Source organism: Neopsephotus bourkii, unplaced genomic scaffold (assembly GCF_033783945.1).
Source record: "Neopsephotus bourkii isolate Nb327-2 ecotype Australia unplaced genomic scaffold, CSIRO-AGI_Nbou_v1 NB_196, whole genome shotgun sequence".
NCBI lineage: Eukaryota > Metazoa > Chordata > Aves > Psittaciformes > Psittacidae > Neopsephotus > Neopsephotus bourkii.
In genome coordinates this window covers 15132608-15150287 of record NW_026900709.1, presented here as the reverse complement: position 1 = coordinate 15150287, position 17680 = coordinate 15132608, and the positions used below count along the sequence as shown (strand labels likewise).

Below are 17680 nucleotides of genomic sequence, written 5' to 3'. Positions count from 1 at the left end.
AAGTTAGTAATATAATCTAAGCTGTACCAATCAACCACACTAAAATTGTATGTTCACAGGCTTCCCCTCCAACTCAAACAATGAAGCAATCTAAAAGAATAACATATATCCCAAATCAGTAAGAGTTACATGTTTATACTACTTTAGACCTGCTGGACTTATGCCAATACCATAAAAAGTATATGCTATGTCCTGTGAAAATTGTTCATGAGAACCATTTAAAACAGTGAAATTTCATTTTTCACATTGGTGGTATATTAAAAGCCTCTGAGTTACAGAATAATTTATTAAGAGTGATTCAGGCAGATTAGGCAGCACTGAATTTTTGAAAAATATCTGCACATTTACAAAATAAATTGAACTAATGAATTACTTAGTTTGTTACAACTAACTTCTTAGAAGTTAATATATCTGCCTTAATCGAGAGTCATATTTCCGTACTTCACTTCCATGTGTATTTTTAACTTCACAGATACTCCCAATGCATAGAGTTACACTAGGCAAGCCTAGCGCATGTAGGTGTAATGATTTTGTATTGTTTCCACTTTTTAGTGAGTTAATATAAAAAGGGAAGCTACAGCAGACATGGAGAAACACCGTCCAGTGTTACCCTGATTCCCAAAATACGTAACGGGCCATCCACTACTAATGGGCTAGCCAACAGGGGTAAGAAAAAAGTATTTTGTGTTTAAGGCTGGCGTAAACCCCGTGGAACCAGGCTCCAATAATCCTCCATTAGAAACGGTACCATAGCCTTCTACAGAGGCATATATTAACATTCTGAAATCCCATTATGACACTTCATATTTAAAACCTACATTAATCTATAAGCAAAATCAACTTGTATAAGGTACTATAGTAACAAAAAACCACTGTAACAAATTCATTTATGAACACGTATTTATGTACATATATTACATATGTTGTGTAAATATGTACCTCACATAATTTATTACACTAGAGAAATAAAAAAAATATTAAATATATTTATTTAAAACATGATTTACACTAAGCACATGTATTACCAACCCATACTAAAATCAGAATTATAAGACTGATGTAAATGCTGTACCCCTTTCTGCAGAGCTATTGGCATAACTGCAGGCAGTATTACTCTTCTTGAAGACAAACTCATGTCTGCTCTTCACAATACTCACCATCCTTCAAAGTGATAACGTGAAGCAGAACAAAGTAGTTAGCAATGTTTCTTGAAGCCTAACTTCTTAAAACCCAAATATTGTACAGTCAGTGCAAAGAAAAGACTAAGAATGTAGTAAATGACACCCACTCAAAACCAATTACAGAAGACACTGGGGTACGACTAACTGGAAATCAAACAATCAAAGAGCTTGAAAACTCATCTTCTCTCCTTGGAAAGGCCAACACTGATATGTCTGGCTATAAAAATAATCAGAATATGCATTTCTATCACTCAGAACCTTGTTTTCACCATCAAAACAAAAAACAAAACCCAAATGATTAAAGACTGTGTTAGCATTTGATACTGGCTGGTTACAGTGTTGGGGTTTTTTTCCTGTCTTGTCCCATCAAACAAAGTACTCTTCAGTGCTTCTATCTTCAGGTTTAAAGAAAGTAGCTGAGCGTAACAGATGTATCCATAAAGTTTTATTCTGATTCTTACCTGCCTTTACTCAGAGCAGCAGCAAACCCCATCTTTTACTTAAAGTAATACAATTTCTACCGTTGCAGTGCAACAAAGCCCTGAAAATGTGGCAAGGAAAATGTTACAAGTGAATGAAATTTAAGACTGTTTTGTGAACTCAAATTGTTGATAACCTGCTTACATTATTTACTTTATGTATCAAACACCTGCATACCAAGCCTGGTTTCATTAATGTGGTTCTAAGTAATGCTTTTTTTAATTCTTCAGGAAAAAGAGTAGAATTTTCCATTCCTTATACAATAAAGAATGCTATAATCTTTTTTAAAGGTCTCATAATGTGCTTTAGAGCAGAAAAAGTTTTTTGCTTTTATGCAGCATGACTAAGCAATAATCCTGTTGTAAACCAAATTGTTAAACAGATGCTGGAACTGTGACATTTGATATTTCTTTTATAACTCTTGAACAAGCAGTTTGCATCAGTTTGCTCACCACCAGTGAAAATTGCAGACATTCTGCTAAAATTATTTATATTAAGTATTCATAACATCTCAAGCAATAATGTATCAGATATGGAGACTACTGTAGTTTCATAGGAAGTTACTTTATCACGTAGCACACATCTAATGTATATGTCCTAGAACCATTCATTACTGACTTAGCAAACAGTACAACAATCCATGCTAAAATTCACTAGATCACATTGATAGCATTTTCCCTCTCAGCCATTAGAGATGAGCACACTCTATAGTAACCCCAAAATGTCTAGGGAAAAAAGTGCTATCTACAAGACATAAGAAATGTCAATACACTGGCAAGTTAAACAATGTGATTCTACGTAATTTTTCAAGTGGCAAAAACTACATAACAAGTCCCTGGCACCAGTAAAACACTTCAGAATCCATGGACTCAAAGCATCTATTTTCATGCTAAATCACTTTCCTGAAATCCTAAAATCAGTAGAGCGTAGGTAAATTCTGTTGATGACAAGAACACCAAACACCATAAACAGAAAAAGAACAAAGCTCCCTTCCCAAAAAACTCAAATTTTACCTGCAGCTCCCAAACAGTAATAAAATACTCTGAAGAAATAGGAAGTAAATACTTCCCTAAACTTTCAAAATCTTTTGTCCTTGATTGAGACACATGGGATGGAAAAAAAAAACTGGTAAGGAACTGATGTCAAGTCACAAAGAGAACTTGTTTACAGATAGACATTTGATCTTTGTTCAGTCAGTTTTAAAACAAGAGCTTTTAATAAAACCACAAAACCAGTTAAAATACAGCAGATATTATCCATTTTCTTGGCTCAGTAAAGGTTCAGTTTTAACTTGACTCATTTTACATTGAGTATATAGCCGCAAGAGATCCATAGCAACTGAACGTCTAGGTTTAAGGTGTATCTATTTACTTCTATCTTTGTCTCTTAAGCTCCAGTCCAAAACTCTAATGACTAATTTGAGAAATCAGAAGAATCAAAATCTATTCTAGAGATCGAGTTTAAAGTGTTCATTCCAAATCTTACAGAATTAACATCCTTTTCTACTAGAGACAGTTATAATAAATGTCAAGTGTTTGCAATTAGGTTTTTACCTTTCAGGCACATAGTTTTTATTTCCTATGGGAACATGTTCTCAAAATTCTGTAATATAGCTTCAAAATTTTGCTGGAAGAAAACAACTTGTGGTAACGGATCCTGATCCTGTAGGAATTGTACTCACAGGAATATTAGACATGCATATATTGCAGCACATATAAAAGCATTTAATAGAAATTTAATAATAAGACTAACACACCACAAAAAGAACCAATACAATTCATAGTTTCACTTCTTCCCCTTCTAGCCTTCCCATGGATGAGCCAGGTGCTCCAAACAATACAGCATATTGGCGCAGTTCAAGGGCAAATCAAGATAACTCAAAGCAAGACCCCAAATCCTGCCCTGAGAAGTTACCATCTCCAAATACGTCATTTCATAGTTCTCAGAAGACTGTTGTCCTTTTACTGGCCAAGAAACAGGTACTACATGAACTCTGAACCCCTTTTTGAATGTTATCCTTCAACTACCCATGTGTCAGCTTCCTTCTTCTCCCCAGTAATAGTATGATATAACTTGGTCAAACTGACCCCTAATCATACTTAAAACAAGATTGTCGGTCTCAGTGGCTGTATTTGGAAGGGCTTTGAGCAACTTGGTCTAATGGAAGGTGTCTCTGCTCATGTCAGGGGGATTGGAACTGTATGACTTTTAGGGTCCTTCCAACCCAAACCGTTCTTTGATTCTGTGAATTCATCATTCAGCTGCTCCAAAGACCCGTTAGTTTTGAATATCTTAAGTCTTCTGTATGGCTTGGTTGACACAGCAAGTACATATTCTAATTTTCCATTAAGTCTACTCCTAATGTAAGCTTTCACCAGTTATCTCCAAATTGTTAATAACATCACAAAACTGACATTATCTTTCATACCTATGTGTTTGCCCAATACCTGCTAAAAACCAACAAAGTTACAAACCTCCTACTGTATACTTAACATTTAAAAAAAAAAAAAAAAAGTATTAATGCCTAACCTTCAGTGTTACTTAATAAGGTCATTGTCTCATGGGCAGAAGTACAAGGTATAAAAAGTTATAAGAAATAACTCAAGAGGTATCCTTTTCAAAACATTTTTCAACTGGCTTCTGATCTTACATGAAGTGGAAAGAAAACACTAACAAACAAACCACCACCACCAAACAAACAAAAAAAAAAACCCACAGCATAGCCTTTTCATGGCTGCTCTTCAGGTCCATGAATGACAAGGATATTATCCTAAGATCATAGTAAGGAGTAGTTATGAAGACACTGGGGAAAAATGGATCTCATTGTTCAGTGAGTTTCCCAGATGAGACAACACTGGGAACAACAACAATGTACTTTCAAAACTCCCTGTTCTGAAGTTACGTAAATACAATAAACTGAAATCAGTTTACTATTAAAGTCAGTAATCATGGACTAGAGCCTATCATCTACATGACTACATCAGAAGCAAAACAGCTTTGCAGGACAATCTGAAATTTGAGAGCTGTTACCTCCCGAACAAGTCAGATGCACAAATACCCTACACTTTGAGGAAAAAAAAAGAAAATAACTTTAAAATATAATCTCATGAGAATAATCAGATATAAATATGAAGGCAACCAGTCAAAATTACAGATATGTGAACTAAGTTAAAGTATGAAAATCATGATAAGGACAATTTTCTTTTAGCCCTAATAAATAATTATTGTACTAGACAGAAACTAGGCAGATGCTGCCTGTTTACCAAAATGGAAGAGATTATTCCTAATGCTACAACACACTAACCAGAGGGGCTGATGTTAGAGAAAAGCCTAATAATGAAAATCACAGGAGCCTGGACAAACTCTTCTGTCTCACCAGATTAATCATCTCCGTTCCAATGATAATGGAAGGGTTCACATTGCAGGAACAATGGCAAAAAGCTGAGCACTAGTCTTTAACACAGGTCTACATTTTGCAGTACCAAAGAGCATGATGCAGGTTTCGATTCTTTTCCTTTCAATTCTCCTCACAAACCTGTGGGATCTTAAAGCCTTGTTATGCACACTCCTCGCAAAGCTTTTCAGATGCCCATTTTCACCATCAGTAGGTTCAAGCCTGATTGGAAAGCACACTGATAACAAAGTTTTATCAAGTTTTAAGAAAACCCTCATATTGAGGGCTTTCCCCTCACTACATAGCAGCAAATTCTTGCAAACATTCAGCCTGTTTCTCAACAGTTGATACCATTTCTGTGCCATTATCAAGTGCCTGCAGCTGTTCATAAACTCCAAATCTTAATGTAATCAGTAACAGGAGTTATCATAACATAACTAAAATAAAAAGGGTATTTATAGCCTAAGAATGCCTAAGTCATTGAAAAATCCAATTCTGCTCAAAAAGCAATCTACTGTATCTTGTTTTATTGTGCACATAATATCCAGTTAAGAAGCAAATAGATAGATACATTGGTTAGCAGTATATACATGCATACCAGAAATAGGCAGGAACAATCCATCTGTATCCTAATTAGAAGCACAGGCACACCTCTAAGATAACCAATACTTCAGTACTAAATATCAAGTACACTATTGGGCTAAAATATGAGCTGATTGGCTGCAAATGAATGTTCTGTGACTGAAACAGGAGAAAAGAAAGTTCACACTCTTACTAGAGCAGAGGTCTAATTTCTTTTCCCTCCCACAACTGCCCTTGTTGAAAAAATTTCTTTGGCCTGATTAGCCTTTTTTTCTTTTTTATCTTCCCATTTGAGGTGACTCCCATAAGGACTCTAACATGTGAGACATGCTTAAGTACGCCATCTTGAAGGTTTCTCTTTATCTTCATTCTCAAATTAAAGGCAGTCATACAGAGACGTGTGAATTCCCTCAGAAGTAAGAGCTTTAAACATGCTGAAGACAAACAAGAACATGGCCAGTGATCTCCCACTTACCGTTGCAGGATTTCACCACTTGCTAGAGATATATCCAGTCACAAAAATAATCAGCTGCTAGAAAAGTTTAGAAGTCCCCAAGTGGAAGCTGTATCAGTGATAACATCAATCTCAAATAAATGATACAAATTATGAATGTTGCTCAACACTATTCTGATTAACCTAGACGTGTCCCTGGAAGTCAGATGGGAAAGTTTACCTATTTTGGTCAAAAGACAGTTCAGACAGTGGTCAGTAAAAAAAGATGACAATAGTGTTCTGCTGTTACAATACTGATGTCTTGCATCCCACACTTAACCACAGTATCACTTACTGACAATGCCACCAACGAGAAGCTACCTGAAAAAAGATCTGGCAATAAAATATTTATTTAATCATGCATCTGTCTATGGCAGATATGGAGCTGCTACAAATGACCTTAAATTCTCAGTTATCCAGTCTAATCCTAAAGAAATGCACCCATTTCTGGGAAAAACTATAAATAAAACCAATGCTAGTATCTATCACACCTAATTCTCTTCTTAACTGATCATAAGGATTCAAGCTCCATTCATCAGAATTTAATCTTTTAAAGCCCAGCTCAATATAAGTGAATTATCAAAAGTGACTCAGCAACATTGGAGCAGAAGTTCCCTGCAGTTTCAGCTGGCTTTAACTGTAAATCCTCTTTATATTCAAAGAAATTGAGACTGATTTTACCATTTTCTGCTCTAGCCACCTGATAGTTACAAAACACTAGAGAGGTGCCACAGGACCAAAATACTAGGTAGTCAACTCAGAATTCAAGAGACTAATGTTAAAGAATTGTTTTTGGGGAGAATCAAAGTTTTCAAATTTACAGACATTTTCTACACAAAGAATTAGATCTACTGCAATGTACCAGAGGTTTCTTGCTCAAAATATAACTTCCAAATGGCACAGAAGAGGCAGTTTCTTGTTTTGATAAAACAGTCCTAACAAAAAAGATAAGAAACTTCAGGTTTGATTTTCAGGCTGCTGAAACCAAAACCAATCAAAATCAAAAGCATGATTAAAATCATCCCAATTTTTAAAATATTGGCAAAATGTCTACCAGAATCTTTGACAGTACTGATGGGTTTTTTTAATCTTTTGCAGCTTTGGTAAAAATTTAAGCCTAACATTTTCCTGATGTGAATTAAACAACAAGCTTGCAGAGGCAATATCGTAGTAACCAGAAAAGTTCAAGTAAAATTGGTTTTGTGCTCATTTGAAAGGGGAAAAAAAAAATACATGCTATTTTTGTTAAATTAGAATGTTTAGAGTCTTTGCTCGAGTTGTTTTAGGACAGTAACAAAGTAACAAGATTAATGCGTAATAACATGGAGGGTTGATATGAAGTTTGACAGAAAGCAATTTCTTGCCTCTGTAAGAAAGATACACTAATGAATGAACCAATGTAAAGAAGATAAAGTAAAATATAGAAAGAAAAAGTCACAAACAGGTGATTAATCTGAAATTTCCCCAGACTGATGTATCAGATAGCTTGTGCTAGGCCACTTCAGAATAAACAAGGTTATATTCCTTATCGCTAAACTGAAAAACTGTTCGACTGCCTCCAGATTTTTACCTATATAGGCCTGTGACTTTCTGTCACAGTGTTAAGGCAACTGGACAAAGCACAAAATTACATGCTTTCAAACAGCAACTTTTAATAGGGGTCTAACTATTTTTAATCTGCTGTAATAGCAATAAATCTTTCCTGGGAGGGTAGGTACAGCCATTTAAAAAAAGAACAGGGGACAGAAACTGGAGCAGAAGACCACCAGGTGAGACACCACGAAAAGGAGTCCAACTGAATCAAGTCTTTATATTAGAGATTTCATGTAAAAACCTTGAGTTCGTTAAACTGGTTCTGTACAGGATATATTTTTCTGTTCATCTGTAAACTGGTTGGAAAGACCTTTTCCTTTCCCTTCCTCCTTTCAAACTCTAAGGGGGTTTTTTTGGTGTAATTTAGGGAAAGACATGGAAGAAACGTATATATGCTTAGAAACTGGAAGGAAGAAATACTAAGGACTGATAAAAGAGGATATGTGCAATGCTGTCCAACCTGGAAGCATCTGTTGAGAAACTGACAGACTGGAATTACAGAGTAAATTTAATTAATGCATCTTTGGTTAGAAAATATGTTTCAGCTAGTGGAAATTGCTTAAAAATTTGTGAATGATTACATTTAAATAAAAAATCTTTTTGCATTAAAAGTCAAGAGAAAACTGGTATTTCAGAAAAAAAAACACAAAACAACACCCTGTCATAAAAACATCTAAGTACCAGATACTTAACCATTTATGCCTGCTAATAAAATTATATGAAAAATGTGTAAGAATGAGGTTTCAAGTGGGTACACTAGAAGACCATGAACTACAGCTGTATAAGAAAATAAATGGCACTCCAACTGCAACAGTCAGTGCTAAATATTATTCATACACTTAGAATAGCACACATTTAAAGAAACATCTGTTCTTTGTCATAAAGTTGTTTTCAGTTCTTCTTTGCCAAAGAGCTTTAGATGAAAATCTTTGTTAATGCAAAAAAGTGAAGTGACATTCCACTACAGTCAAATATGTATTTCAGATCTCTTTATACAATAGATTTCCTGGAAAGAACATTGTGGGAGTATATTTGGATACTAAATGATAAAAATATCTACTTGTTTAGAACATCAAAAAAGATAAAAGAGGCAAGATAAAATTCCTAAGATTTGAGTGTTCTTCACCTTGAGATTTACTTGAGTTTTATTTTTGCACTTCTAATTTAATTTAAAGACACAAGGCACTAATTACCTTGAACTACTTTTGTGATGAAACACTTTCTGGCTTATCCTTGATCAGGGCAAAAACTATCACTCCGGTGCCAATGATTCAGGTTTTGATTTCAGAAAGACTTCAAAACTAAGCCTTCATAAAACTATAGTAACCTCTTTTTAGTTCATTTGACCAAAGAAAACCAAAAGCATACTAAAGAACAGGTTTACTTACAGTTAATATTTTTTCCCTACCAATATCTATTTTGATCATAATTAGAGACAAAAGTACAAAGTGTTTTATATTTTATGCATCTTGTCACTTCTGGGAGAACACAGACTCTGAGACACAACTAGATATTCCACATGAGTTCACAAACTCCACCTAGTAACAGCAAACGACCAATTCCTCCACAGCCAACATTTCCTAGCATGCATCTAGTTGATCATGATGTGCCGAACATCAGCAAAAAGCTGGGATTTTGGTCTTTTTAAATAAAAGTCTTGCACCCTGAAGCACAAAATGCAGTTTACCTGAACATATACAAATATAACATAATTCATGCCCAAAGCACCCAAGTCCCTCCTAGATTTCTTCCACGGATACCAAACTTGAATGGATTACACAATCCACAAAGTAATCTTGCCATCCCTAAATTCAGTTTCAGGTTTCATCTCTACATCATTCCCTTGAGGATGAGGACATTAAATACATAATCCCACTCCAACTTGTGAAACATCTCAAAGTTCCACCTTCCCAAACATGGGTGTGATATCATAACACCAGTTCCATAGGGTCAACTCCAGGAAATGCTCCACTGAGAACAGCTCATCTGACGCAGAAGCCTGCAGTTCTCAGCAGCTCAGTGTGAGCCTGTTCTTTCTATTCTCCCAGCTTCTAAACCTTTCTCTAGGATAATATATTTTGTCACTATATTGACTCTGTACTTTTACTCCTTATTTTGATCTCCACCATTCCTCATCTGTTTTTTAAATTAAAAGAGAACAAAACAGTCAAGGTCACCTCTCAAGGTTTGTTCTAATTACTCTCACCGTGTCATGATTATGAGTCTGTGGGGATATAACACAAAATTCTTTCAAAACTGCAGGAAGGTAAAGAAGATGGACAGCTGTGTTGATGAGGCAGACCAAATAATGTTCAGACACACAGATATCCCCCTTCCCAAGCACAGAGGCAACTCACTAGTCTCCTACATGGCTTTTACCAATTTCCTTTTATAAACTTATTTCCAGTAAGATGACCCCGCAAACAAACATGCTGTTCAAGCAGTGTGTTCAATGTTTTGAGAGGCTTATGATAAAAGATCATCAGAATACAGAAAAACTCCATCTTAGAAAAATCAAGAATTCAAAATAATGCTAATTATCTATTCAGAGAGAAAAGATTTCAGATGTCATAGGTGTTAAGAATAAGAGAATAGATATTTGTGACACCTTTTTTTTTCCTGGGAAGTAGAAAATCTTTTCTGGAGAGAAAAACAAGACAGAAGAGGCATAACTTCTTTTTTTTCTTTTAGAAAAGCCTATTTTGATAATAGTTACCTATTAGACATAAGTAGAAATTCACTCTGTAATTTTTCTCTATTATGCCTGAAACTAAAGACACAGCAGGAAAAAAAAAACTAAGAAAGAAAGCAGTCTAAAAGAAGAGTCACTGAAAAACATGTAGATCATCAGAGAAGCAACAGAAAAAAATCTGGCAGCTGCCAACAATATTGAGAGTTTTAAAAAGTGCTTAAATGTAGCTGGTTTCTCTTAGGAGTTCAGATACTGTCAAACTGTAACAGTAATATTCATGACCTTGGGGGCTGCATACAATGAAATTTTTGTATATGGATTATGTATTTGCAGACAGAGCTGTTACAAAGTTGGCAAAATAAAATACATGGGGTGGAAATATATTTCCAAGCCCAACCTCCACAACTTTGGTAAGTCAAAGCCACAGCCAGTTCACTTCTCTTTGCACACCTCTCTCCTTTTCAAACTTAATTTTATGAATATATTAGAAGACTTCAACCTGAATCAAAGATAAAAGTTTAACTCAAACAGTTGCCATTTGGCCTCAGCCTTCAATAACTTTAAATGAAGAACTTAAGAACAGTCATGCTGAGTGTGACAAAAGGTCTGCTTAGCCCAGTATTATTTATCCTGTAGTGGCCATAAGCAGATACCTTGGTGAAAGGCTTTTTGACAGAAATCATGGTCCTCTTAAAATGCCTCCTTAAAATAAAAGGAAGCCTCCTTTCATTTCTTCTGGTAACTGGAAAATGTATCAGGCCCTTCTTTTTATTTTAGCACCATTATCATTTTAGCTCACTTGTGTCAGTAAACGAGCTGCTCTTGATCCTACTTTTACTAGAGAGAACACTACATTCTTAAATGGAAAAACAACAGAAATGGCAGGACTATGAGCAGAAATTGTCACAAAATGTACGACAAGAACATTTATGAAGAAACAGATGTGAAATCAGCAAAGCTATGAACTCCAGCTTCTGAAAGACTGAAGCTAACACTTGGCTGGCTTAACTGATCAAGCCAGTCAGTAATGTTAACCATGACAGGCCATAAAAGCAGGTAGTTGACCTTAGTGTATTAAACCTTGCTTGGGAAATCTACTAACCAGCTGCAAGCACGAAAGTTACTACAGTAAGTGCAACTTAGGCCAGCAACATGTGTAATCTAAACTAATTCTTTAATGTGGCTTCTAGTCCTTATGTTCAGAAAGATGTTACCAGTACAGTTTTTCCTGCCTCTACAGTCAAAGCTTCTACTTTGCCCAAGCACAAAACTATCACAATTTTAGCCACTGCCTCAGCAACGTTTAGATACAAACCAACCAGAAATTCTTCAGATTAATATTACTATTGTAAGAAAGAACTAAAAGCATTAAAAGTACTTTAGAAGGACACTACAGCTATTTCTAGAGAACATACAAAATATGGCAAGACAGAATCAGTACAGTTTCCAAGTCACATACATGTTTTTCACTGGAGAAGCAGGGATAAGGTTCCTCTTTAAGGTGCCAGCCAGGACTTTGTCAATAAAGTTCTCTGGCAGGCACAGGGAAACAGCCATGACTGGTCAGCTTCAGAAAAGTTAATGCAACTACAAGAAACTTCAACTTCCAGACAATTTCTTCATGCAAATCTAAAAACTGAATAACTAGCAGCAGTGTAAGTTCATACACCTCTAATATCACCCCTAAAACTGTTAAGACAGGGTCTTGCAGACCACCGAGGATGTGAAGGATGTGGTACCCTTAATGCTACAGTTGTTCCTTGTCAGAACTCTTTCCAAGCTTTTAGAGTGAAAGATCTTCAACACCAGTAATTTCCATTAATTGGAAATTTCCTCTTTAATCTCTACCCCTGCTCAGGATAACATTTAAATTGTGTGTGAATAGAACTAAGACAAAGCACTGCCAGGTCTGTCTGCCCACTCAGAACTTCCCTTGGTTTACACTTTAATGTATTTATGGAAATACAGCAACATCAGCTGTAGACAAATAAACACACATGCATATAAAATATATGCCATGTACACAGCATTTGCTCCTTCCCCATCAATTTTGGTTTTATTCAATTATCCCACCAAAATTAGACCTTCAGACAAAAGAAGCTGCTCAATGGCTGTTAAATTTCTCTATGCTACAGCACTGATGACAGTAATTGGAGGTTGGGAGGAAGGGAAGAAAAGACATTTACTTCTCATTTAAGGACATAAAGTACTGCCTGCCTGCCCCTGCTTCCGCTTTACCCAAAAAATTTTCACAGTCACATGTAGGCTCTGTGAAAGAACAGTCACATCTAGAGTCACAGGTTCCAAACCCTCATTTTCTACAATCACCAGTGACCTACAGAGAAAATTTCACCAAACTACAGAAATATGGAGCACCCTTATTAGAAAAATAACTTAATAGGTAACTGAGCTTTTTCCTCAAGCTTTCATGAAACCAATCTATAATTTGTCAAATAATAATTTAGAAATCTTACCTGCTTTTTTCTTGAAGTTTCCTTGGACAACAGGCTGGCTGACAAAACTGATGCAAATGGAGAGCAGCAGAGCTCAGGAAAAGGGTTTGGAATTGATGAGATCTCCAAAATATTGTCATCTTTCTGTTTTCTCCTATTTCAGCAAAATACATAATACCAAACATAACAAATTGTTACAATTTGATACAAATATATCAATTTGTAGCAACTGCTGTTAAAATTGCAGTATCCAACCACAATGCATGAAATACTAAGGCATCAATACCACAATACTTCCTGGTTGCAGCAATTAGCTTCTTTATGCAGTTATTTTTTTTTAATCAGTAGGCTGAATCTATTAACATACAGTGCTTAACACTACTTGAAAGCAATCCAAGTATACAGCTCTGAATATAAAGTTGTTTGAATATGTTTAAGTCTTTGCAGAGCAGGAGCACAGTTATATTTATATTGGCTCCTAAGGACATTAGTAAATATTTTGTTGTCCCTGTGTTCATGCTATTCCCTATGTACACATATTACAACACTGGATGCATGTAACTTCTCAGTAATACTTCTTGAGTACACCACAACTGTATTTTAAATGGATGAAAACTTTTTTCTTCACCAGGAATCAAAGTGACTGACAAGGCAAAATACTGCAAAGCAATACACTCCTTTCTGTTTTCAATTACTTCTGTATTTGTTTCTCCATAGCTCCACCACAAAATAAATATCTCAGCAGTTACTGACTCCTTAAATCTGATTGTGTCTGAAGCATCACCAACCAGCGTTTGCAAGAGTAGTGAAGATACTCACTCCTGTACTTGCTGAAGAGCTCAGTTATGCACTGATTTAAAGTATCACCTTAATAACATGGCTGTTTAGAGGCTGTGTACATTACAGTGCATGGTTTTCTCACAGAAAATACTCAACAGCACTTTGTCTACTTGCTTTCATTTGGACAGCAGCACCCAGTCTGCCTACATATTTTCTATATGTGTGAGTTGATGACTACAAGTATTTAGCTATATTACCTTACTGTTATTATTCCAGATTTCACATACTAATTGGTACAATGTGGGAAAAACCATGAGAGTAAGGTAACGATGCAGAATGAAGACACTTTACTTTCTGGAAATCCTCACTGAATATTCACTTGAAGTGCTATCTAGCATTAAGGAGTGAAAAATCCCATATGCAGTATTTTAAGATTCTGCAAACTTCAGTCTACCAAAACTGATCAGACACTTCATGAAAAGCCTAGCTCACAGTTTCCCTTACTAAGAATAGAGACCAGTGCCTTTAAGAACAGTCTCAGAGGTAGCAAACGGTGCACTTCGCTGACAGCAATTACAGCGGCATCGCTAACGGTGAAGCCTTTTATCTCACGAACATTGTAAGACAAGACACTGCAAAGAGAAAGTAGAGGCTCGGTTCGGTGTGACAAGGCAGGCTCGCCAACATCGTCTCTTTTCACCTAAAACTGGCAAACCTCTAAAAAGAAGATGGGAGGGGGGGGGGGGGAGTGGGAGTGCGGACGCCACTCATCTGCAGCGCAGGGAAGAGTCTTCAGGGCCGGGAGACAACTTTGGAGTTCCAGGGAGGCGCGGGCCGGTCCCGGGCCAGGCCGCCCCGCTCCTGCGCTTGGCCCCCTCCCCACACCGCCGCTACCAAGCCGCGGGGCACTCGCACTCTCAGGCCCCGCCGGCCCCGCTCCCGACCGCAGGACGCCGGTCAGCCTCTAGACGGCGGCAGGCGGGCCCTCAAGGGAGCAGGCAGGGCCGGCGGTGCCCGCCCGGGGTCCGGCCTTACCTGTCGGGGGGCGAGGGCGGCGGGTCCCCCCCGGGGGATCGGGGGAGCGGGCAGGGGGAGCCCACTGCTCCGTGGGGGCCGCCGCCCTCCGGTTCCGCCACCGTCCCTGAGGCGCGCGGCACACCGGGCAGCGGGGCGGCCATCGGCGGAGGCGACGTCCTGGCTGGGCGGCCGCCCGCGCGGGAGGCACGTCGGCGAGCGGCCCCGGCGCTGCCGGGCGTGTCGGGCGGAGGCTGCTCTCCGCTCCTGCTGCGAAGGGGGGAGGTGGCGGGGAGAGAGGGGAAGCGCCGCCCGGGCGGAGAACGGCACCGAACGCCTTCCCCGGCACACGTGCGCGGGCGGCAGCGGGGGTGGGCGGCCGCCGGCTCCACGCTGTGGCGGGCGGGGGCCGAGCTGTGCCCTTTCTGCTGCCGCCACCGCGCCGGGGCGGGAGGTACCCTGCGCTCCGCTCCCTGGCGGCACAGCGGGGCGGGCCCCGGCAGGTGCGCGGCTCCCCCTCCCTCATCCCGGGACTCGAGGCCGCGGTGTCATCCGACCCGTCCGGAGCGTCGAGCCGGGCCTGACAGAGCGCCAGGGCAGCCGAGGTCGGGGAGCGCTGCCCCTTGACTCCTCAGGAGTTGGCTCGGGCCTGGCCGGTAACCTTCTCCCCGACTGGGCCGACCCTGGCACACGGGCGCGCATCGGGGCCAGGACGCGCACTGCCTGAGGGGCCTGGCGCTTGTTTAAGAGCCTGATAAATCATTAACGAAGCAACCCCATCCCTCTGTGAGGTCGGGGATTTATGGTTATGCCTTAGAGAAATAAGGAAAGAACAAGGCAGGAGGACAGACCCGCACGTTTGTGCCAAACAAGCAGCTCTCGGGGGGAGGCTGGGTTCCCAGCCGGGCCGAGGGATCGCGTTCAGCAGCAGCTCTAATGAGAGAGGAAAGTGGTTTATCATTGTGCCTTGGGCTCCTTCACAGCAGCCTGCACCGCTGAAGAAGCCATCTCCTGTCCTTTATGTACACAGAATGCTACGTGGCAATTCCACGGCCGCCCTTATCAGCATTCTTGCCACTGACAAATAAAATGACCCCCTCACTGTATGAAGAACAGTTTGATAGCACCAGAGTGGGTAAAAGTGTGCAAATCAGCCAGTCTGTTAGAAAGTCAAATAGTTAAAGTCCAGCCTCTGGCAAAAACAGCGGAAGGTAGATGCCTTCTGATTGTACTTGGCGTGCTCAGGGCCAATAGCTGTGAAGTCAGTGTTGAAAATACGTGGGACGTGTGCTTTGATGTTTTCCTGAAGCCACCAAAGAAATAGTGACACACACACCAAAATTTCAATTCTGAAAAAATATTTTTCTGATTCAGAAACAATACTCACAGTTTTCATTTTGGCTGAGTCACAGATGATTTTGCAGGACGCTTATTTTCAATGAAATGAAGGATTCCTTCTCTGAACAGCTCATTCTCTGTTACACTGGCAGCCGCAGTGCAAGCTCAAGTTGATTAACAACTCTTACATACAGAGACTGGCAAACATCTGGGATATTACACTGTCAGATGATTGACTGGATTTGATCACTGTTTGTGAACAGCTATGATTTTACACAACTGCACAGATCAGACCACTAGTTTTTGACCAATTGATTCACCGTCATAAATGTGGCATGTTAAACCTCACTGTCTTCAAAAGAATGGAAGGAAGGAGAGTTGGTCTGGATGCTCCAGGTAGAAAACTGAGGTCAGGAAGAGATAAAAACCTTCAAGTGACAATTGTATGCTGATATTAATCAGCATTATAAAAGTTCAGCCATGAAAAGAAAATATGCTTTGACTTTTCACCCAGTCAGTGCAACTTGTTACATACCTGCAACCTGACACACATGGTATGTTTTCCTGTCTCTGGTTTAGTCATTTAAGTGTTCTAAAATGGCAGGCAAATAAAAAACACAATTAGAAAGCATACTAGGAAATAAATACTTCTATGTTTCAAAATAACTTTGCTAGGATTCTAATGGGTCATGACAGGAAAAATGCCACTTGTAAGAAAGATCAATAAGAAATATAATGCTATTATAATTTCACATGAATGTAGTAATTTAAAAAACATTGTCTTAAAAACACTTTTTTTTTTCTTATCATCTGTCCTGATGCTTGTTGCTTTCAGTACTTTATGTGGGAATACCATTGTATGAGAAAATTACAGTCATTGGGAAACTGAGGCAGGGAAAGACCTACACCGGCTGCTCCAGTGTAGCATTGGAAATGTTGCATAGTTGAGAATGCAAAACTAAAGATTCTCTTGACTTACTGTCTTTGCAAACAACTGCAAGGATAAAAAAATTGCAAGAGCATGGCTAGATACCTGAGAGCGCTTGACCTAGACTCAATTCAGGTGTAACCCTTTTTAACTCTTCCTTTGAACAAGTACAAAACCTGTAATCTCTGGACAATTAATAGTGTTGATACTAAAAGGCTAGCAGCTTTCTTCTAAGCACTGACACCAAAGTATTTGTTGAGCTGTGTCATTTGGCTTCCCTTTTGTCTTAAGTACATCTAAGCTGCCTAGTCTGGTTTTTGATACTTGCTATGCTTCTGCAGCACAATGTTCCTTGTTCTAAGGCTTAACATTTCCCTGAAACTGATTTTCTGAGCATTCTTCAGTTGTTGACCGAGTAGTTTTGTTTTCTATTTAATAATGTTTGTTAGACCTAATCATGTCCAGGTGCTTATGAGGTAAAATTAAAAATATATATTGTGGAAAACCCCAATGGATTCAAGGTATTCAGTATGCACCCCACTTCCAGGAAATCAAGCGCTCCAGGTCTCAAAAGCCCATGCGCTATTTAGAACCGTGGCACTTGATTAATGTGGCAAAATTATGCTTTTAATTAGAGTAAACTTTCACAGTTATTACTGACAAAATGAAGGTTTAAAAAATTCAAACTCCCTGTGATTATCTATGAAAACTGTAGGGGGGGCGGTTGTTTGGTTTGGTTTTTTTATTTCACC

At 38.8% G+C, this 17680-nt stretch overlaps 1 protein-coding gene across 3 annotated transcripts in view; it reads right to left on the bottom strand.

The window, feature by feature from the left end:
• The window catches only part of GRB14 (growth factor receptor bound protein 14), a 64708-nt gene extending 49178 nt beyond the window's left edge, over positions 1-15530 (bottom strand). Inside the window, exons 1-2 of one of the 3 annotated variants that reach the window (XM_061343872.1) lie at positions 14684-15530; positions 12890-13022 (exon numbers count right to left, since the gene is read on the bottom strand). In XM_061343872.1, the coding sequence (XP_061199856.1) occupies positions 12890-13022; positions 14684-15188 (638 nt within the window). In that variant the 5' untranslated portion in view covers positions 15189-15530. The remainder of the gene's footprint in view (positions 1-12889; positions 13023-14683) is intronic. The other 2 variants (XM_061343862.1, XM_061343883.1) reach the window with 2 other exon arrangements.
• Between the last annotated feature and the right edge of the window lie 2150 nt (positions 15531-17680).